At 43.6% G+C, this 24,084-nt stretch overlaps 1 protein-coding gene across 1 annotated transcript in view; it reads right to left on the bottom strand.

Annotated features, from left to right (window-relative positions):
- The window catches only part of LOC147705871 (fer-1-like protein 4), a 1,142,165-nt gene that overhangs the window by 732,879 nt on the left and 385,202 nt on the right, over positions 1 to 24,084 (bottom strand). The window contains exon 15 of the mRNA XM_086932323.1: positions 8,095 to 8,462. Within this exon, the coding sequence (XP_086788449.1) occupies positions 8,095 to 8,462 (368 nt within the window). The remainder of the gene's footprint in view (positions 1 to 8,094; positions 8,463 to 24,084) is intronic.

Here is a 24,084-nt window from a genome sequence, read left to right on the forward strand (position 1 = left end):
TAATGCCTTCTAGAGTAACTCAACGTTCTTCCTGCACATTTCAGAATTTCTGGTATTCTAGGTCATCATGGAGAGATTGAGCATGCTTTCTCCAAGATTGATGGGTAATAATGTTTTGAGGATTTGCAGATTTCTGTCAGTGCTTGTGGCCGCAATGATTTATTCTACTGATATGGCAGCAGGTGTACTTGATTTCACTATGAAGTTAACATAAGCTTCAACCGCATTAAAAGTGGTGCCATGACATGTTATTCGTACATGTGAAAAATAGTCAGCAGGATTTTGATCATTTCCTGGATGATGCACAACCATATAATCATACTCCTGCAGTCGAAACCCCCTCTCTCAATGCGAGTGGGCACCTTGACTTTTTGATTGCCAAAAAATGGTGAGCAATGCTTGGTGATAGGTGACAACTATGAAATGCTTTCCATACAGGAACACATGAAAATGTTCACAAGCCCACTCCACAGTGAGGCATTCTCTCTCAGGTTTCGAATAGGCATGTTCCATCGATAACAAACTCCTGCTATCACAAGCCACAATGTGCCTTGGTGCATTGGGATGTCCAGTGTCCCGGGAAAGTGTGGCAACCAACCTCACAGGGCTCGCTTCGTATCAACAACAACCTCCGTCTGCAATTTTGGATCAAAGCATGCTATTTCAGTGGCGTTCAAACTGCATGTTTGATTTTCTTGAAGTTTTATTCACCGTCACATGACATTCAAATGTAATAGTTTGTTTAATTAGGTCCCTCAATGGGGCACTCTGAGTGGCAAAGTCACATATATATCTTGGACAGTAACTGAGCATACCAAGGAAGTATCACAGCATAGTGACATCTTTTGGCGGAGAAGTAGATGATAAGGCCTGCTCTTTATTTGGATCAGGAGGAGTCATTCCCCCATCAGAAAAGAGAAGACTGAAAAACTTGATTATTTTATTAATGAAATTCATGTTTCTGCATTTAAAGTGACACCAGCATCACCAAGTATACGACACACTTGTGTAAGGGCTTTATCATGTTCCTATCATGTGGCCCCAAAATGAGTATGCCATCACTGTAATTGAAGTACAAAAGGGGGTGGTGATGGACGGAGCATCTGAATCAATCAAACACTCACACCCAGTCAAAAAATCTGGGTTTAATCCATCACCGTTCTTTAGCCCACTCTGCCACCCCAGTTCAGACATGGCTATATGCAAATCAGTCTGACCCTGTGCCTCATGGGAACAGTCCAACCCGAACTGCAAAGCCATGTCTTCCCTGGACCGGAAACAAGCTTCCGAGGACCGGTTTCTGGCATTCCAGCCGTCTTCAGCCCGGCTTGCTTGAATCCAGTGGCAAAGTGAGCAAGGGACTCACGTCTGAGCATACCCTGCCACACTTATGGCGGCCAAAAGCGGTACAAAAGGGGGTGGTGATGGACAGAGCATCTGAATCAATCAAACACTCACACCCAGTCAAAAGATCTGGGTTTAATCCATCACTGCTCTTTAGCCCACTCTGCCACCCAGTTCAGACATGGCTATATGCAAATCAGTCTGACCCTGTGCCTCATGGTAACAGTCCACCCCGAACTGCCAAGCCATGTCTTCCCTGGACCGGAAACAAGCTTCCGAGGACCTGTTTCTGGCATTCCAGCCATCTTCAGCCCGGCTTGCTTGAATCCTTCAACTTGTGTTGTGTTGGTTATTGGTGGAGGGGTGTGTTGTATGAAGAAAGGTCTGGGCCGATATTGGCACTATGATAGGCTGCCCCGGGACACCAAAGGTGGCCACCTACGAGGGAGGTCACCCTTAGTGCCATAGGATGGCACGGACCCTGAGCGGTCTAGTGGTTGGGGGGACCAGTGGTCCCCCTGTGATGTCACTTCCGGTCATGGGGGGAGGGGTTGTAGGGCTATATAGCCCAGGGGGCGAGGGTCAGACGCCCTCTTTGTCCCTGGCCGCTGCTCGCGTGACCCTCGCCCTCCCCTGCCCTGACCCCGAGCGGGTGCTGCCGGTTGCTGTTTTTCCCTCCCATCCGCTTACCCTGCTTTCGGGCAGTAAGTGGGGGGGGGGTTTGTTATTAATATTACTGTCTTTTGTGTTGCAGGCGGAGTTACAGGGCGATCCAATGCAGGAAGGTACAGAGGGGTACCCTCTACAGGAGCACCGGAAGGGTGCGAGAGCAGAATTATCCCCAGGGAGATCCACGCTGTGATGGATCCTGGAGGACTGACGGCGCCCCGTTAGTCCTTCGGGCGGTTGTAGACCTGAGCAACCGGGGGTTGCCACAACGCTCTGCCCCTGAGGGGGAGGGGCGTGAGCAAGGGGCGGAATAGAGGTCCGCCGAGGGGAGGGGTTAGACCTTCCCTCGAAACTGACAACGCCCCGCGGTTAACACCCCGGGGGGTTATGGCTCATCAGGTGGGCGGGTCGCGAGAGGCGGCCTGCTCTTGGATCGCCCTTAAGATAACCCAACATGTTGGCATAATGTATGTGCTAATAAAGCTGCAACAACTTTCTCCATCAACTTGTGTTGTGTTGGTTATTGGTGGAGGGGTGTGTTGTATGAAGAAAGGTCTGGGTCTGGGCCGATATTGGCACTATAAATGCTGGCAGTCGGACCCACAGCGGGCGGGGTCCAAACAACCGCCTCTAACAGGATCTCCGGCAGTCAGAATCTGAATGTAGGAGGTGCCAAACCATGCACGCACTGCTGTCGGGTTTTAGATATCCCATTCCAACAGCCTGCTCATGGGGGACACACTACCATGTACAGGCTGCCGGAAAGGGATATTGGGGGCTCCAAACAGGGCCGCTGTCCCTTGTGGGCCACTGCTAAGTGGCCCAGGGGGCACATGTAGTGCCCCACTCCCCTCCATGCATTGTGTGTCATGCACCGTGGTACATTCCACATGATCCATGGACATGCAGGAAGTGCTCCTTTTCACTGTCTTGTGCTAAGGAACTTTTCCTGGGCTGCAGCACAAGCTGCCATGAAGAGAAGAACTTTCCAACCGCCAGCCCAGCGGTCGCATTCTAATGCGGCAGTCTGACCATCGACTGCTTGTTGGGCGGTCTCCTGACCGGCCGCAATAGCGATCCAAAATCTGGCAGTTCACTGGGTTGGTCAGCTAAACGTTGGCATGCCTTTTTTTGTGGAGATCCATGCAGTGGTAAAATGTTAACCCCTTCGCTGCGGGGGTTATTTTCCCACTGTGCTGGGGGGGGGCGCACACAGCACCCGCATGCTAATGCCTACAGCCCAAATGGCTAAACAGATTTACAGAAAACATAGTATGAAAGTAGAACCTTTCTCCGAATGCGTGGCTGAGGTAAATCTGTTAATTAGTTCTACAGATATTAGCGTTTGAAAAGGTGCTGGATGCGTTGAATGGGTTAACATTTTGGTTTATCTTGTCAGTTGACAAGTCATTTGATGATTTGCTTACAGATTTGGTACAAAAGGGGGTGGTGATGGAAGGAGCATCTGAACCAATCAAACACTCTCACCCAGTCAAAAGATCTGGATTTGATCCATCACCGTTCTTTAGCCCACTCTGCCACCCCAGTTCAGTGAATGCATGACATTGTTCTGCATTCTGTCCATCACCTGTGTTTTTGCTTACAGATTTGGCACTCTGAGGAACACACATGAAATGGTACAGATACTTAGAATGTTGAAATTACTCTTTGTATTTTCAAATTCATACTGATCCATCGGGGGCATTTAAAAAGGGAGCAGCTAAAGGTGTTAATTTGCTAATAACTTTCGTATATTGTGGTGAATCTGCACATAATTTGGCTGTGATTTTGAAGGATTCGATTTTTATTTCTACATCAAGTTTGCTGGCAATCCAATAACAGAACACAAAGTTAAATGGGAAGTGAACAAAAGTTTAGTTTGTTAATAATTTTTGTGCTGTTTCATGATTCTGCATCCAAAGTGGCAAGCAGTTAGCAAGTGACACCCAGGCCAGGGATTTACAGTTTTGTGAAGATCGAATTGAGAGGGGGATTAGGGGGCAGACATGTTTTCTGTTTACTACTACCATTGACACATTTTTGGATCTGCATGAAATATTAGCAAATACCTAGCATTTTTAGTGTACTCAATTTCATGTAGGTCCACGAAAGGGAGGGGCAGATTTAAAAGGGAGTCATAGAACTAACTGTTCATCTGCTAACAAATCTTGCACCATTTGATTACTCTGCACAACATTTGCAGCTGTTTAGCAGGTTTAGCTTACTGTTGGTTATCCCAAGTTAAAGCTGATGGATCAAGTGGAGGGCATAGATAAATGAGAGCAATAAAAGTTAAATTCATCAATAATTTGGGTGCTGTGCGATGAATCTGCTTGAAATTTGGCAGCTATCAAATTAAGCTCGGTGCAAGCCCAGGCAGGCCCTGCGACCAACACTTGTACACAGCCAAAGGGGTGTGGGCACAGGACTTTGGCTGAAGCCCATACACAGAACAAAATTGGTACATATCAGGTGAATGCTATGCATCATAGGAAAACATGAAACTCAATGATTAAAAACACGGTGGAAGGTCAGTTATGGTTCAGCGAACACAAACCAAAAAAAAGCCTTTAAATTTGCCAGTTATGGTGTGCAAATCACAATGAACACCATAATTCAAACCGCTGTCCTTGGTACACCTCTTAGCTGATGGCATATAAAAACAAGCATTGGAAATTCAATCAGTCTCGCATTTGTTTGTGTTGAAGCTATTGGCATTGTAAATGGCAATATATGTTACCTATGTGTTATGGAGTGGATGTTTTTGGTGTGTAGTGGAACTATGTTGGTTGGATTGGACTATAGTTGTGTAATTGTGTGGAGTGTAGTTGTGTGGTGTGGAGTGGATTTGTGTAGTGGCATGCTGTGGAAATATAAGGTTAGCAATTTTGTGGCATCCAGTGTAGAGGCATTATGTGTAGTGGGATTGTGTGGAGCAGTAACTTGTGCAGTTTAATTATGAGGTGTGCAGTTGAATTTTGCGGAACAATGTGGAATTATGTGGTGTGGATTGGATATATGTGGTGTTGAGTCATTGTGTTGTTGAGTTGTATCATGTGGTTTGGTGTTAAATGATGTGGTGTGGGTTGGAAATATGTCGAGCTGAATTGTGTGGCATGGAACTTTGAGTATAGCTTTGCATTTTTGGTGACAGAAAACCACATGGTTGTCATGCAGGGACATAAACAATAGGAGGGTGGAGATTGAGAAAAAGTACCTGAATTACAACACAAGCAGCGGACGGACACTAGGAGAGAATCAACAGATGCCAGATTCTTAGGGCGCACTGAGGTGGTGCTGAGTAATGCTGTAGTGGTGCTGGTGCGCTGGTACAGATGTGATGCTCAAGTGATGCTGAATGAAACTCAGGTAGTGTTAAGTGATGCTGAGGTAGTTGTGTGCTGGTGTGGAGGTGTTACTGAGGTGGTGCTGAGTGATGCTGAGGTGGTGCTGAGGGACGCTTTGGCACTGAGTCATGCTGAGGTAGTGGTGCAGCGCTGGTGCTGAGGTAGTGCTGTGCTAAGGTGATGCTCTGCTGATGCTGAGGTGGTACTGCATGAGTGCTGAGTTGCTGCTGAGGTGGTTGTGGTGAACTGATGCAGAAATGGTGTTGTGCTGATGTTTATGTTGTGCTGTGCTGGTGCTGAGGTGTTGCTGCGCTGATGCTAATTTGGCGGTGAACTGAGGAGTAGGTGATGCTGAGGTGATGATGAGGTGGTGCTGAATGATGCTGACTCTGAGGTGGTGCTGAGCTGGTTCTCAGGTGGTGCTGGGTGATGAGCTGGTGCTGTGCAGAGGTAATGCTGCGCTGATGTGAAGTGGTGCTGCATTGACGCTGAGTTGCTGCTAAGGTGGGGCTGCTTTGGTGCTGAGCTGGTGGTGATGCACTGATGTGGAGTTAGTGCTGTGCTAATGCTAAGGTGGTGCTGAGTCATGCTGATGGGTGGTACTGGTGCTCGTGTGGTGCTGAGCTGGTGCTCAGTTTGTGCTAAGTGATGTTGATGTGGTGATGTGCTGAGGTGGTGGTACACTGATGTGGATATGGTGCTATGCAAATGGAGAGGTAGTGCTGTGTCAATGCTGAGTTGGTGGTGCGTTGGTGCTGCACTGATGCTGAGGTGGTGCTGCATGGGTACTGAGTTGCTGCTTAGGTGGTGCTGCACTTGTAGTGGTGCACTGATGCAGAGATGGTGCAGTGTTGATGATGCAGTGCTGTGCTGGTGCTGAGTTGATGGTGCACTGAGGAGATAGCGCTGATGCCCAGATGGTGCTGCGCTGATGAGGAAGTAGTGCTGTGCTGATGTTGAGATGGTGCTGTGCTGATGCTGAGGTGGTGGTGTTCAGGTGGTGCGGTGCTAATGAGGAAATGGTGCTGCGCTGGTGTTGCACTGATGCTGAGTTGGTTCTGCACTGGTAGTGGCTCCCTGATGAGGTAGTGGTGCTGTGTTGATGCTGATGTGCTGTGCTGATGCAGAGGTGGTGCTGAGAGATGCAGAGCTGGTGGTGCTGCACTGTTTCTGAGGTGGTTCTTAGCTAGTGATCAGGTGGTGATGAATAATGCTGAGTCGGTCCTGTGCTGAGGTGGTGGTGCGCTGATGCTGAGGTGGGGCTGCATTGGTTGTGGTGCACTGATGCTGAGATAGTGCTGTGATAGTGCTGTGCAGTGCTGATGTTAAGGTGGTGCTGCACTAATGTTGGTGTATGGTGTCCGAGCACTCTGCATCAAACACAAATAATACAGAGATAATCAATCATAAGTGTATAAATTAGTGTAAAGGAAAGGTTACACAATACAGATGATTACAGGGTGTAGGAGTCACAAGTCATGTATATTGGTAGGCAGCATTGCTAAAGAGTGCTTGGGCCCCAGAAGCAAAAACACAGAATGAATTGAAAACAGAACACAATAGTTGGGGGTGCTCTTAAACAATCGATTCCCATCCACATGAACCCTTTTTGCAACTTTAAAATCTCCTTGAATATTTACTTTATAGTGCATTCAGTTCTTTGATGACAGTTATAAATACACTGTTCTGTTAGGATTTTAACTTTTAAGCTGCAAGTAAAAGAAGAGTGGTAACCTGTTGGCCTATTTACATTGTATGCACTTTGTAATCAGCATGGTATACTTTCTTCCCAGCTGGCATATTAACCCTCTGGCTCGCTTGCAATGAGTTTAAACCTCTACGACTAGACAACTCTGATCTCTCCAGAAAGAACATCAATCACCGGAGTTATCTTGACATTTTTATTCTCTGGAAATTGTAGGAGGCCAGGATTGTGTGGAGTGCTTTTAAAAGTAAAATAAACTGGGAAAAATTGCCCCTCTGAAGTCAGTACCCAGTGCAATCAATTGCACAGCCCTTCTGCTGGCCTTGTGTTCCTAGTCTGCTTGTTTTAATATAATATATCCAAATGCACATTTTTAAAGGGGACATTTATCCAGAAGGAAACATTTTGGCCTCAGTGCAAAACAGATGAGGAGAAACTCCCAACTCTCAGCCAGCAGCCAAGTACAATTCCTGGAGGGGAGGACAAAAACACAAGCAGCATGCATATTAAAGTATAATTTCAAGCTGTGTTTAAGTTTTGGGTTAGCTTTTTACATGATTTTAGAGCTGCAGTAGCTAGAAAGCATGGCTGGCTGCTGCTGGCTACAGGCAGGAAGGACAAGACGTGAATGCTGCAATAAAATGTAAGCAGTTACATCTGAGCACCCACAGTGTAACAAGAGTTTGAAAACATAACAAAATAGTCCCCCTCACGAGCAGATAAACAGAACAAAGTGTAATGATATTGTAGTAAGTCCCTGCTCCTTGGAGGAAAAAGGAGGGACAAATAGGCAGGACTGGCCACTAGTAAGCAAGGATTTTCAAAGGAAATTGGAGCAAACAAATGAGAAGCAAGGAATGGCATTTAGCCCATAGAGGTATATGTATACTAAAGTATACAAGAGGTCGTACGCTTACGCTCGACCTAAAAAACACACCGTTTCACACTTCCTTCAGTGGAGATATTGAAAATTAAAAATATCACTATAAAAAAAGCTGGAAAAATATTTTTTTACTTAAAATGTCTCACCTCTGGTAGGGGAAGTATGTCTTCAACTTCTACTGTAACTTCGCTCGGCTGTTCCTGAGCCTCAGCACTTTCTATCTTCTCTTTGCTCTGGGTCTTTTCTTTACCTTTACCTTTCTCTTTTGCTTTTTTACTTTTCTTTTTCATTTTGAGTTTGCCGAGGGCATTCTTCAAGGCCATTGCTGGTTTCTTCTCTGCCATAGAATTATTATTGAAGATTTCCACAGATATTGACATCAATATGCGGCCACGATAAAATATGCCTTGCCCGAGGCCTTCGTTGAGATCGCGGTGCACATCTCTCAATGTGTAGTTCTGAGGGGAGCCATAAAGGTTTACCCAGGCAGGACCAAATGTCGGATTGAATCCAGCTGCAGTAGAATAATCATGTTGTTATGAACATTTCAGGTATTTTATTTACTTGTGTCATTTGTAACATGTAGGCTACAAAAGTACTCATTTCAATTCATTTTTCATACTTATTACATCATGCCTGCTTCTACATAATCTGCCCCATCATGATTGCACTTTAACACTGTACACTTTGTTACCTGAGGCTTTCTTGTAAAATCAGGACCGTTTGTTACATTAGACAACTTGTTTTTCATGCCAATAAAATATGTCAGATCTCTCATACCCTTTTCCTATGGTATTCGGACAAAATACGGAATAAAACTTTTTGCAATGCTGAAATATAAAGTTTTTAATTTTGTGATCCACAAATATTGTGATGCAAGAATATTGTGATGACAAGACTATCGATTTTCTAAGGTAAATAATATAGAAAATATCTATGTTGTTAATATCGTTTATAAAAATATCTATGTTGTTATTATCGATGCTAAACATATCTATGTTGTTAATATCACTTGCAAAAACATTATTAATAATATCCTTTTTAAATTATTTGTATGTATTTTAGTATATATGTTAATTGTATATGTTATACATTGTATAATTGTTGTTAATGTTTTTATGTATAGTTTGTAAATTTGTAGCTGTTTTTAAATTTCATTTAATTGATTATTGTATTATTCCATGTTATAGCAGATTGTGGGGTTTGTAGGAGTACAGAGTGGAAAGTAAAATAATTATAGTTAATCAATAATTAACTTTCAATTATTAATAATTATTTAATTGAGAATTCATTATGTAAATTGTGTAATCAATGTAACTTTTAATTTATATATTTTGGTACAGGTTGTAGGGTTTGTGGGGGTAAAGAGTGGGAAGGAAATTGTTTATACTAATGGATACTTAATCTTAATTAGTAGTTATTATTTAGTTGACAATTATTTAAATTGTGTAATCAAGATATTTTTAAAGTTATATATCAGGTGCATTTGATGGTTTGTTTGTAGGGGTAAAGGGTGGGGTGTTATTTAAATATGATAAATAATGATTAGTTGATTATTCTTAAATATTTAATTGATAAATAATTATGTAAACTGTTAAATGATTTTATTTAATTAAGTTTTAGGTGCAGGTTGTGGGGTTTGTAGGAGTAAAGGGTGGTAAGTAAATTAATTATAATTAATCAATAATTAATTTTTCATTATTATAATTGTTTATTTGACAATTAATTATGTCAATTTATAATTAAGTTATTTAGCAGTTGTGGGTTGTTAGGTGTGTAGGCATAAGTAGTTAATTGGATATAATTAATGTATTAATAGTTAATCATTACTAATTGTTTAATTGATAATTATCTAAAGTGCATAATTGTTATAATTGTTAAGATACATTTTAGGTGTGGGTTTTCTATGGGTACAAGGTGGGAAGTTAATTAAGAAATAGTTTATTGACAATTTATTATTAATTTGTTATTAATTATTTGATTGATAATTATGTCATGTGAAGTTATCATATTTTGTTAGGTTATATTTTAGGTGTGTGTTATTTCGTTTGTAGATGTATTGGATGGGAAGTTATTTGAGTAATAATAAATAATAAAACATGTATCCATTTATTGACAATTGAGTTATTTATTACGCTATATGTTAATTGTGTTATACTTTTTAATTTCTATTACATTTTACTTGTTGGTTGCTACGATTGTGAGAATAAAGGGCCAGATTACGGCCCCAGTGGTAAGGGAACCACTGTTGATTTCTGGTGGCCTAACCCCCCAATTCAAAGGGAGTCGGACCACCAGATTACGCTAGCGGAGGTGACACCGCTTCCAGACTGCTGTCAGCATCTATGATCCCATGGTGGGAGAGAAAGAGCTTGCTTATGGTGGCGGTGCCGGAATTTTGACTGCTGGCCCAATTATGACTTGCCTTTCCACCGACATATACATGGAGGGGCACACAGCCATGCGCGAGTCAGCAAAATGGCAGGTAATGAGTCTTAATGACAGGGCTCTAGGGTGAATGTGCCCTTGTGTAATGTGGCTTGTAATCTAGTGATGCCTACCAATGTTGTCAGGTTGGTGTGTGCACTATTTCACCTGCACAACATGTTGTAGGGAAGAAATGTGCCCGACGTTAAGCAGCGTTTACCACACATTGCGAGACAACGCACGCCATTACAACGCAGGTGTTACAATGACCACATTGTTACATCACTTACCTTTACAATGCAAGTCGGAACATCGACTTGCGTTAGGGAGCAGAAGGTGTTGGATTTAAAATCCAACACCTTCCCTACTGTTGCAGACTGGAATACTCAATTATACTATTCCAACATCCAGCGCCCCCTACAGCAATTTGTTGTTCCGACTTGCGTTGTAGAGGTATGCGATGTAACAACGCAGATGTTTCTGAACACCATTCGAAAAGTCCCCTTTTGACTTAAATGGGAGCCTTTGTTCCGACCGACAACAAAGGTTACCATTGAAAAATGGAGTGGTTGTGGAAAACCTTGCACCCTGTGGCGGGCACCTCATGGTGCCTGCCACACTGTGCATGGTTGTAAAGAGGGGTCCCATGGGTACCTCCATGAGCCCCAACAGAAGGCCTCCGGGTGAAGGGGGGCCTGCTACAGACCCTCAAAGTCAGTTTCCAACAGCCTTTACATGTGGGACAGACTGATTCGGAAAGGCTCTCTGAATCCGACATCGTAATACGTTGGTTGGAAATGCGGTCCATAGACCTGAAAGAATCGTCGCCGACCGACTAGGAGTCTCCGAATGGCGGTCAAAACTGAGTCAGAAAGATCTAACTGTGACTTTGCCATCATAATCAGTTGGTCAGAAATGTTTCTGAGTCAGTCGGACACATGGGTTCCGACAGGGTTAGGAAAATCTGAATGCTGTTTAGAGCCTTTCCGACCGACATCGTAATGAGGCCCATAATTTTGAAATTAAAATATTTCTATGTTTTGTTATTAAACCCCTTGGCCGCGCTGTAATTCCCACGCTGTGCTGGCGGACGGGGGCACGCACAGTGCCCCGGTGCTCGTGACGAGCTCAGCTCGTCACGGCCACACCCGTTTCTTTGGAACGCTCAGCACAGCGGGGGAATTAGCCCCACGTGCGAGCGCTGGAGCCGTTATGACGAGCTCAGCTCATCATGAGCACACGGCAACCGTGGCTGAGGACGAGCTGACCTCGTCATGAGCATGGTAGGGGTTAATAGAGTTGTTCAAATATGTTATTTGTTTGAAATGAAGTAATCTCTCTTTACTGTTGAACAGACTGGAGTGGGAATAGTAATTTGTTCCCTTCCTTGCTTTCCCTACTGTTGCACAGACTGGAGTGGGTATAGAACATTTAACCCCTCGCAATCCATCGCTTTTCCTACTGCTGCACTGACTGGAGTGGGAATAGACATTTTTACCCCTCCTGAGTCAGACCCTTTCCCTACTGTTGCATAGACTGGTTAGCACAATACAGCCTTTTGATTTCTTTGTACTAGCACACTGTGTGCATTTTAAGTGGAGGTGCCTGGCTCTGGTACCCTTGAAGGGTGTCTTCATCGTTTTTTACTAAGTTGATGATTTGAATTCCACCCTTTTGGTTTCCTTAAAGTTTGTTTTACCAGTATTTATCCATCCCAGGGGAGCCTGGTGAAAGGATTAACAAGGTTGCTGGATCCTGTTTGGTTTTATGCCCTGCCTCCCTGTTTTTCTTCAGTTGCGGGCTTTCTAGCCACGCCCACCTAATCCCGAGGAGATCGCGCAGCTCTGTTGAGAGGAATGCACCCCTATGATTTCCTTGTACTAGCACGCTGTGTGCATTTTAAGTGGAGGGGCCTGGCTCCGATACGGGCACCATCTTAAAGGGTGTCATCACTCGTTTTTACTAATTTTATGATTTGAATGTCACCCTTTCGGTTTCCTTAACGTTCTTCCCTCCTTGCTGAGCCTGATACTGGGATCTGACTCCTATGAGTTCTAACTGTGGAGAGGCAACTGGTATGTCATTGCTCATTATTTGTCTGCAGCTGTAGTATGTTTCAAAACTCAATAAAATCAAAAAAACAGAAAAACTGTGGCGAGGCATTCATATGGCTAAATCAGAAATGTAATGGCCACACCCTGAATCCTGGCAAACTCCGGGCTGTGCCCTACTCAAACATTAGTTGTGCTCTAATAAATGACAGGTCATTAGTCACACATCATTTTGAGTTTGCTGACTTTATGGACAGCCATCAAATTGATATTGCATCGGTTACAAAAATGTGGCCGATCATTCCTCAGGGCCTGACCTAGTGGCTGCTATCCCAACTAACTTTGTTCTTGAAAGACAATGTAGGTCACTAAAGCATGATGGGGGTCTAGCTATGGTCCTTAGAGACAATTTCTCTGGTGTCATTGAGCAACCCTCCTCTTCTTAATGCGAGGCATTTACTTTAACATACAATTTAATAACTCACAATCTTGTAGGGCTGCTTTAATCTATTGTCCCCCTGGACCTAGGAATATTTTTACTCAAACCAATGGAACCCTCTTAGAGGATGGCCTGACAGCAAGGGATATCACCATTCTTGGAGATTTCAATTTTCATCTAGGAGACATGAAAGACAAGGACAAGGTAGCCCTCACTGAAAGCCTAGAAGGCTATGGTTTACAGAACATGGTCAAAGAGCTCACCCATAATGCTGGTCAAACACTAGATGGCCTTTTTTCAATAACCCTCTCATAGTTATGAAAGAGGCAATAACACTAGCTTGGACAGACCATAGGCAAATATGTTGGAGATTATGTTCAAATCCAGTACTGCCCCTGGAAAATCCCAATCTCAAACACATCAAAAATGGGTCCACAACAAACTACAAGTGGAGGTGTTCAGCCAAACACTTGCGGACACGATGCCTTTATTTGAGGGAAATTTAGATGAGTCCGTCAATCAATATACAGCTTGGTTTAGCGCAGCCATATCAATCTCCATAACTTTTAGAGCTTGAAAATCCCGGAGAATCAAGCCTTCAGCCCCTTGGTTTTCTGAGGACCTTCATCTTCAGAAGCAAGCATGCAGGAGACAAGAGAGACTTAGGAGGCAGGATTTTAACAAAAAAGAAAAAGTGTAATATAAAGCTAGCCTGAACACCCACAAAGAACTTGTGTCAAAAAAACTGAATATTTTACTCAGAAAATAGAAGAGACTAATAAATCTACTAAGGAGCTTTTTCAAGTAGTCTTGCTTGAACCCATGAGAAATAATCTATCTTCTAATTCTCAGGCTTTTTGTGATGTACTGGTCAGTTTTGTTTCTGGTTTAAGTGGTCCACATCTACAATAAGTTTGATCAAACACCAACCCATAGCTTAAATGGTCCCTCACCCGCCATTACAACTGAGGATGGCTCTTTGTTTCTCAATTTTTCCTCCTTTAGACATGCAGCAAGTAGCTAAAATCATCACTGGGACCAAATCTGGGTACAACCCAGTTTGGGTTTCAAAGCAGTCATAGCACCGAAACTGCTTTGCTAACAACAACGGAAGAGAGCAGATCCATAGTAGATGGCGTTGGAAGTGCGGCGCTTGTGCTCCTTGCCACGTCTGCAGCTTTTGCTACGGTCAACCATGAGATGTTTGTTGACTGTTGTGTGGGGTTATCAGGATTAGGAGCCCAGTGCTAAAACTGTTAAGATCTTTTCTATCTGGAAGGAGTCAAATGGTGGCCTTGGACCCCTGTGTTTACAAACCGATTCTCTCTACCTTGTGGAGTGCCGCAGGGATCTGCTCTCAGTCCCACCTTATTTAACATGTATATTAAACCACTGGCATCGCTAATACGATCATTTGGGTTGGATCTTACCTCCTAAGCAGATGTATTCAGACGGTTGTAGCTATGCCATTTATCCATAATTAGGCGTGTGGAAATTTCCTCGATTGCATGACAGTAACTGGAAAGTGGATGGACCAAAATTGACTACAACTTAACTCGGGGAAAATAGAGGATATTTTGTTTGGGAACAACCCCTCCCTGTGGCCCCCTTCCTGGTGGCCTGAGGAAATGGGCCCTTTCTCTGTTCCTGTGAAGAAAGCGAAAAACCTATGAGGAGTTGGATAATAAACTAACTTTTTGATTACAGGTCAGTGCAGTAACATCCTCTGCTTTCTTCACTCTTAGGATGCTTAAAAAAATGTTTCCCTTCATCCCCTAAACTCACCAAAAACTGTTATATCATCCTTAGTGTTAGCCAAATTGGATTATTGCAATGCCCTTTTCATGAATATGCAGCATCAATATCTAAATTAGCTTTGGGTTATTACAGAATGTAGAAGCCAGAACAGTGACCTGCATTCTTAAACAGTCGCCCATCTTGTAGGCTATCACTAAAATTCACTGGCTGCAGGTTAGGCGATGTGTCAAACCTAAGGCCCTGTGCCTTGCCCACAAGGCCTTTATGGCACTGGACCTGTTTTTCTGTTGAATTCTTTGAAATGGTACAGACCAAGGAGAATTTTCTGATATATGGGTGCCCAGAAACTTGAGATTAACAGATTTAGACTTAGAAACTGGGGGGGTAGAATCTTTATGAAATCAAAGGCAAAAGAGTGGAATCTCCTTCCTCCTCATATCAGAGCCACATCAAATCTGCTGTTGTTCAGGAAGGCTTTAAAAACATGGCTCAATGTCAATTAAGGAAGCAATCATGCACTATATCAGTTCTTATCACGAGTTAGTGCCTTAACACCTACGGGAATTTGTTGCGCTTTATAAGTATTTATAACATAACATAACAAAATATAACTCCTACTGAGTCCAGTGCTCTGCACTGATTGGTCCAACCCTTTTTCTACTGTTGCATCCACTTGAGTGAGAACAGTAATTTATACTCCTGCAGAATCCAACGCTTTCCATACTGTTGCACCGACTGGAGTGAGAATAGTAAATTTTACCTCTCCTCTGTCCAACGGTTTCCATCCTGTTGCAGACTGGAGAGGGAATAGTATATTTAACCCTTCGCAATCTAACGCTTTAACTACTGTTGCACCAACTGGAATGGAAATGGTACTTTTTACCCTTCCTGAGTTCAACACTTTCACTACTGTTGCACCGACTGGAGTGGGCATACACCTCCTGAGGCCAACACTTTCCCTACTGTTGCACTGACTGGAGTGGGAATAGTACATGTTACCCCTCTGCAATCCAATGCTTTCCCTACTGTTGTACAGACTGGAGTGTGAATGGTAAATTTTAACCCTCCTGACCTTAATACTTTCTCTATTTTTGTATACCTTGGAGTGGGAAAAGTTTATTATTTACAGAGTTTTAACCCTTTATTAATATATGTTCAAAATATAATATTAGTGTTTGTTGATTTAAATTTATATTTTTTAACTATATAAATTCTGTAATTCTGAAGATATTTTTAGTAAACATATCTTTATATATGGTTTACTTTTATGTACAATTAAATTGGAAATATTTTTACAAAAATGTACATATATATATACGTGTAAATAATATTGTTGTCTTTTTATGCATCCATATATGTGGGTTGCAAATGATTGGATGTACCACTGCATTGATGCTGCCGAGTTGATTTTAAAACAACAAGTACGCATAGTCTGTTGTTTATATTTATGATCACATGACCCAAAAAATCACCTGTGAGGGGGCGTGCATGGTGTAAAGCACAATATAAAAAGTGAAAAAATGTATGAGAAGATGAATGTGATCAAGGGTTCTTGAAGCCCGAAACGCGTCGTTGCTGGCTGCGATATAAGAACGAAATAAATCATACCTTGCCTAATCTACTGTGGTCGGTCTGAGTTCCTGCTTCGCCGTTCGGCACTCGAGTGGGACAGGTATGCTCAGACGTGAGTCCCGTGCTCTCCACACTACTGGAGTCAAGCTATCCTGGCTGAAGACAGCTGATAGCCAGAAACCGGTCCTAGGATGCTTGATTCCGTTCCAGGGAAGACATGGCTTGGCAGTTCGGGCTGAACTGTTCCCATGAGGCACAGGGTCAAGGCTGATTTGCATATGGCCATGTCTGAACTGGGGTGGTGTGGAGGGCAAAAAAGCAATGGATTTAGGCCCAGATCTCAGTACTGAGGTGAATGTATGATATTGTTCTGCATTCTGTCCATCAATTGTTGTTTTTGCATTTGTCACCCGAGTGGGACAGGTATGCTTAGACGTGAGTCCTGTGCTCTCCACACCACTGGAGTCAAGCTATCCTAGTAAAAGACGGCTGATAGCAAGAAACCGGTCGTAGGATGCTTGATTCCGGTCCAGGGAAGACATGGCTTGGCGCTTCGGGCTGAACTGTTCCCATGAGGCACAGTGTCAAGGCTGATTTGCATATGGCCATATCTGAACTGGGGTGGTGTGGAGTGCAAAAAAAAGATGGATTTAGGCCCAGATCTCTGTACTGGGGTGAATGTATGACATTGTTCTGCATTCTGTCCATCAATTGTTTTTGCAATGGGTGCATCATAATTGGCATGGCGGGACAGCCGCTCACGTCGCGGACGGTCCCGTTTTCCACAGGGATGGCGGGCGGGCAAAGTCCGCCCGCCATCCTAATGGGGGCCTAAGTATGCAGCTATGGAGCTAGAACAGGGGAGAGAAGATAGAAAGAAACTCCAATAACTCCAAGAAGTGTTAAACAAACACCGAGCACAGGATGAGATCAAGGTCTTAATGTTAGTTTGGGGAACAAGGTTGACAAAATATGAGGAGGAAATTAAGGCTAAAAGAAAGAGCAAGTTCCTTAGGGACAAGATTGATTATGCTATGGGTAGAGTTCTCACGCTTGGCAGAAAATCTGATGTGGCGAGGAAAGATTTTAAGCAAATTAATTCCCTTGAAACAGCAAGAAGCAGTCCCCTCGAAATCTAGCTAAGACAATTTTTCGGATTTGGAAGAGAACGCTACCCATCAAAGAGTCCTGCTCTTTTCTACTTCAGAGGAATATCTTTTTTTACAGCAAAACCAGATACCAAGGAGAAAACCACAAAGAGGAACAGGAAGCAACAATGAAAATGGAGGAAAGTCAGAAGGGGAGGATTCAGCACAAAAAAGCAGTGTGCCACATGGGAGGAATACAAGGCAAAACTAGAAGAACAAGTTATGGGTGAGAAAAAATGAACGATTGTTAATTTATCTACCTATAAAGTGTCAGAAGATGAACGTTTCCTCCTTGAGTTGGGTTTATCCTTTTGTTCCATCGCCAACTTTACCTATATGGAAACTCGCATTGTCCTTTTTGGGAAGTTACTGAAAGTTACTAAAATTTCACACTCAACAGGAGAGTAGACTACCAAGAAGAAAAACGGTCATGGGGGAGGACACAAGGGGCATAACATCTGACATTTTTAACATTGGTGACATTCTAGCCCTCGCTACCCTACATGAGTTGAGGAGGGTGTGAGGGTTGGAACATGGACAGAGTGTTACTGTGTAAACTGGTTTTAGAAATAGATAGAAGCAGTAGGAATGGTATCCGACCAAAATATATATTCAACCTGTTCACGGCCCACGACAAAATCAACACCTTTTATGAGGTAATCACATGTGATCTTTTGACGCTCTGGAAGGAGATTAATAATGAGTACATTCAAAGTCTGACACAGGAGCAAAGATTGGCCTTAAAAACATTGAAAGTGGATACATAATTTGTCATAAAACCATCTGACAAAGGTGGAAATGTTGTTCTGTGGGATATTAATAAGTACAACAAGGAAGCTAAAAAACAACTATTGTGGTCAGGCTGATCTGATAAATACTCTTTTGAGGCATACAAACAGACTATGACACAGTATCACACATTATTGGAGGGGTGGCATTAGAAGGGACGTTTGAGTCAGGATGAACATACATTTTTGGTGGTGAAATTCCCAGTCACACCCTGTTTTTACCTACTACCCAAGGTGCACAAACACAAGTCTGACCCACCAGGCAGACCCATAATTTCAGCTAACAATAGCCTGTTAGAGAACACCTCCATCTATTTGAATTTTTTGCTATGCCCTTATGTTCTCAATCTCCCAGCTTACTGCAGAGATGAATCTGATTTTCTAACTAAAGTACAGAACATTCCCTGGAAGGATACCTATATTTTAGTGACAATTGGTGTTGTATCCTTATATTCATGCATTGATCATGATTTGGGAATTGAGGCATGTGAATTTCTTTAGGGATAAGCCAATTGCACAGTATGATCATTCTAACATGCTTATGGAACTGTTAAGATATTACCTAAAAAAATAACATTTTTTGTTTGGGAACTCATGGCATAGACAACTCACTGGGACTGCCATGGGGAGCTGCTTTGCTCCCAGTTTTGCTGGAATTTTCATGGGGTGGTGGGATACTCTACATATCTGGACAGACACTAACTTGAATTGGACACAGCATACATGGTTTTGGACACGTTATATAGATTACCTATATGTAATCTGCGATGGGCCACAGAACAAATTAGAGTCATTCTTAGAATGGATGAACATCAATCAACTGAATTTGAAATTCACTTGCAAGATCCAGGATAAAGTAATGGAATCCCTGGGCATCATGGTGATAGTGGAGAATAGCATGGTACAGACTAGCCTTTTCCGCAAGGAAACTGCTGGGAACAGCATTCTTCATGCTCGCAGTCATCACCCGCCCAAATTGAAATGGAGCATTCCCTACGGGGAGTTCCTTCAAGTACAATGAAATAAGAGCAGCCATGAATCGTTTCTAAGAGAACAAAATACGATGTGCAGCTGGTTCAGGGAAAGAGGCTATCCCTCCTGGGTCATCAAAGCAGCAGGTGAGAAGGTGGCAGAAAGAGGTAGGGAGAGCCTTGGAGTGACGGCGTTTTCTTTGTGGTGGAATTCCAAAGAAAATTCTTTCTGACATTTAGCGGGACCTGGCTACAGCTGCCGTGCACCTGCCCCGAGCGGTGTGGAAGTGGTCGAAACACAGCAGGAGATAGATATATATACACCTGTATTTCCCTGCCTGGGATTCCTTCCTTTCATCCAGTTGGAGGGTCTTCGTCGCTATTCACGTGTCAGCCAGAGACACGCCAAGGAATCCCGCTTCATCAAGAGGTTGCCTGCTTCACTGGTGGTTTGCGCTAGCAATCTACGTCTTTGTCAAGGTATTGACTTCAGGCAAACCCACCTCTAGAGTGCTGCAACACGAGGAACACCGCAAGAAAGCGGACCGTGACTGCACGGTGGCGGTGGTGCACTGTCGCCATTCCACGTTCCAGCATAACCAGCGCCCGACAGGTTGAAGCAATGCGGGGACTCGAGGGGTTGTGATGCCAAAACATGTACTTCACCATACGTGCCCAGATTCACCAACGCCTGCAGACACAAAGACTTAACTTTTGTTTCCCCCATCACGCTACACCAGGCACACAGGATTCTGGGAGTTGGAGCTCCATATTGAATCCAACACAGCGGATGATCACATGAGTGGGGGCGGCGCCAGGAGTGAACTTTAATAAGATTGCCAACACTCAATCTGTGCACAACGGACATGAGGTACAGCAGCTAGGGGCATCTGAGGAAGGAGTTTCATCCGAAATGCATTATGCCCGGCTGTAAGGAACTTCAATAAAGAACCCCACCTGTATTTCCCTGCCTGGGATTCCTTCCTTTCATCCAGTTGGAGGGTCTTCGTCGATTATATATATATATATATCTCCAAATGAAACTGCTGGCATATTGAAGACACCACACCCAACGTTACTTTCAACACATTTGGGTCGGCCGGCAGCAGCAGACTGAGTCAAGCCTTCCCAGAGAAAGATTCCCCTTGGTCACCGGCTTGGTAGTGGGGAAAAGTAACAGCTTTGCACATTATTTCACAGGTGATTTAAGTTCTTGATACCATCCTCCTGGGTGTGTCTAGGCTACGCATTGTGTTTCCAGTAGTCCAGGTAAGTATTTGCGTTCCATAGTGGATGCCGCTGTGCCTTTCCCTCAATGAATTACATTTCCATTGGGTCGCCGTTACAAGCTAGGCCAGCCTGCTCTTTTACTTGCACCACACCAAACAGGCACATTGTTCCTTTTGTGTGTCTCAAGGATCAGAGGCACACAGACCTGATCTTCCTGCAGAAGGGTGTCTGCGTAGCCAGAGCATTGGGGCTGGATCTATAAATACGCTGCCAGTGTGGTGTCACTGGTTGCTTCCATTCTTCTAGTCGCCAAAACCAGTGATCAAGGGCTGGAGTGCCCGCAATGCACATGGCGTAAATTTGGTGAAAATGTACGCTGTAAGAGCAATGCTTTGTCCCTTGCAGTCTGATGAATAAAGAAGGATATTTTCACATAGTGTGTGGCGCCTTCATGTGGGAGCACGTTCATTTGCTGCTGAAGAGGCAGGTCCTCAGCACTGATGATTGAAGGAGCGCGGATGGAGCGGGGTGTTCCGATTTGGCAGACTAGAGACATGCAAGGTACTGAACTATTGAGGTTGCAGTGAACCCACTGTGATTTTTAAGAAACTGTGAAAGTGAATGGAGGCATTCATGACAAGAACAGTGTAATGGGACTCTTACGACCAGAATGCACTAGCCCATTGGGGCAGGATCTACAAATACGCTGCAATCGTGGGGCCACTGCTTGCTTCCATTCTTCCAGTCGCCAAAGCCAGTGATCAAGGGCTGGAGTGCCTGCAACACGTATGGCGTAAAGTTGATGAAAATGTACCCTGTAGGAGCAATGCTACATACTTTGCAGTCTGCTGAATAAAGAAGGATATTTTCACGTGTGTGGCCTCCATGTGGAAGCACGTTCATTTGGAATATATATATATATATATATATATATATATATATATATATATATATATATGCAGTAGACTCAGTCCAAATCGCCGAGCCCCCTATACAAGGAGCGGTTCGAAGACCAGAAACGAGGAGTCGACCAGAGATGCAGGTAAGCAATTAGGTGTTTATTTAGTACAAGCACACCCTGCCAGCATGACGTTTCGGCCTGCCCAGAGGCCTTGATCACATGACGCCATGGAGGAAGGAATCAACTTTTAAAGTGCAAGTGCAAACCATAAAACGCATATGATTGGGTATTGCGACACAGAGCACAATGGGCAATGAAAAAAGACTAATCATCAAGGACACATCTTTAAGCATTGGAACATGACACTTGTAAAATACAACGTTTTTGATTATGAATAGCTGACATTACGTAGCTAAAATCAGTATATACATGAGTAAATCCATTTTAGCAGGAATTAATCATAAAGCAGCAATTATGGCAATAGTGCAAATATGCTTGTGCAAATACGCAAAAAGTGCCTTACAAGTTACTATCATAAACCTAATTCAATTGGTCAGAATAGTTGTATAATACAAAACTAAATGAATATGATATGTCATACTCAGCAAGAAAACTGGCAATCCACGAAAATTCATATGGCCAATTCCCATGACTCCAGACCAATGTAATTTGTTACCCTTCTGATGTAGTTTGTGCGGAATACGCCGTGTGCAAACAATGCCTGCCCAAGTGAGCCAATAAAATAAAGGTTACTATTATGAGGTCTTATGTGCCTTAACCATCATATGCAAAATTTTTCAAAACAGTGAAAGTGAATGAATAGTGAAGTTAAAAACATGTTTGATACAAGTATATACATGTGATTACAAAAACGGACTCGAGCAGTGGTAGGAGGGAAGTCTTGAGAAAACTCATTTTTTCATCAAGACATTTTTCCCATCCTTTCTTTTCTTTTAATCCTGATAAGGGTACCATAATTGGTTCTAATAAAGTATTTCTTTCTTTTGGCACCCCTAATCAGTTTTAACACACGTCCTTACTGCACTAATTTTTGTCGCACATCAGATCCACGAGGTGTTCCTCCACACACGGTATCACTTATGTATGTAGCAGGCCCTATGATGAAGCATGTCACATACTTCGGTATGTGAGTGAGGGCAGTTTTTTCTAAATTGGGAATTTCCCTTGCTTATGTTGGTGAACTCTTTATACCCATTGTGTATGTGATCATAGTCCATTTAGGGGGTTCGGGGTATTGGAGTATAAACGATTTGGCCCTCTCCCCTTTTGTGTATTTAATATTACAAAAACGGAACCAGAATAAGGAAACATTTAGTGCTGTCGGGGGAGACACCAGCATGATGGTGGATGCTGGTATAAAGTGATGATACATCCAAGGTTATGAGCCAACAATCAGAATCCCAGGTAACACCCATCAGTTTCCGTAAGAAATCACCAGAGTCCTGTATGAAAGATGGTAGACTACATACAAATTCCTGCAGAAATGAATTAATATATACAGTGGTGTTCTCCAACAAACCATTGCGGGCAGAAATAATTGGTCTACCTGGTGGTCTCTCAGCGTTTTTGTGTACCTTGGGAATAAGGTAAAGAACAGGGGTAACAGGATGATCATTGTTTTTTAAACTTGAATTCGTCCAAGCTTAAAAGCCCTGAACATCGCTGTTAGACCCGACATCCTTGGCGTGGTTTTTCCCCCATCTTTTTGCCTCTGACTCATGTATTTTTGATGCTGTGCTGGATTTCGTTTTTGCTGGTTTAGATGCTTTGGACACTCTGCCACTGCTGATCAGTGTCAGAGTGTAAGTGCTCCCTCTGTAAATTGTCATATTGATTGGATATACCTGATTGGCATATTTGTATCACCATGAAGTCCCTAGTAAAGTGCACTATGTGTGCCAGGGCTGGTGATGACAGATGCTACTAGTGGGCCTGCAGCGCAGATTGCGCCACCCACATGAGTAGCCCTAAAATGGTGTCTCAGGCCTGCCAGCGCAGGGCCTGTGTGCAGTCAGTGGACTGCCATGTCTGCCTGGCCAGTGTCCCCACTGGCTGGGCCTAACCCTTCCCTGTCTGTGCACATCAGTCACCCCTATGGAAGGCTCAAGGTACCCCCCTGGGCAGGGTGCAGTGCATGGGTAAGGTAGAGCATGTACTAGTGCAGGTAACATGCTCTGGTAGTGAGCAGCAGCCATTTTGTGTGCTCACTGCTGCAAGGCTATCTTGCTCCATAGATTAACATGGGGGAGGCTGGTCCCAATGGATACCAGCCTATCTTCCCATAGGAACAAGATGGGACATAAGTGAGTGATATCCCTGAACTCAGAATTTAATAACACATCTTTTAGTAAGGGTGGTTTTTAAATCCTGTGTTTGAGAATAGTACTTTTAGAAAGTGGCTGTTCTCTTGTCTAACCCTTTCTGTGTGTGCCTGGGACGGTTTGTGGATTGACTGTCTGGGTTGAGGATGACAGGGTCTGCAGAGCCCCCAGGGGGTTATCTGAGCCAGCCCGTGGATGAAAGGCAGCATCTGCTGCCAGGGAAGTGGGAGGAGATAGCATCTGATAGTGAAGGGCTGTGCCTGTCTAACCTCAAAGCTGGCTCCACCTCCTGCTGGGCGACTGTCACCTCTGTCCCTGGGACTGGGAGGAAGAAGGAAACCAGAAACACCCCAGACCCCCAGCAACACCCAGAACTGGTTTGGACCGGGCTCAGGGCCCCCTTTACACAAAGACTTCAAAATACTTCAAAGGACTTCAAAGACTTTTTGGGGTATAAGAGAAGGACCCCTGACAACAGATTTTCAGATTCTACAATCAAGAGGAACCTC

This window comes from Lissotriton vulgaris, chromosome 7 (assembly GCF_964263255.1).
Source record: "Lissotriton vulgaris chromosome 7, aLisVul1.2, whole genome shotgun sequence".
Classification (NCBI taxonomy): domain Eukaryota; kingdom Metazoa; phylum Chordata; class Amphibia; order Caudata; family Salamandridae; genus Lissotriton; species Lissotriton vulgaris.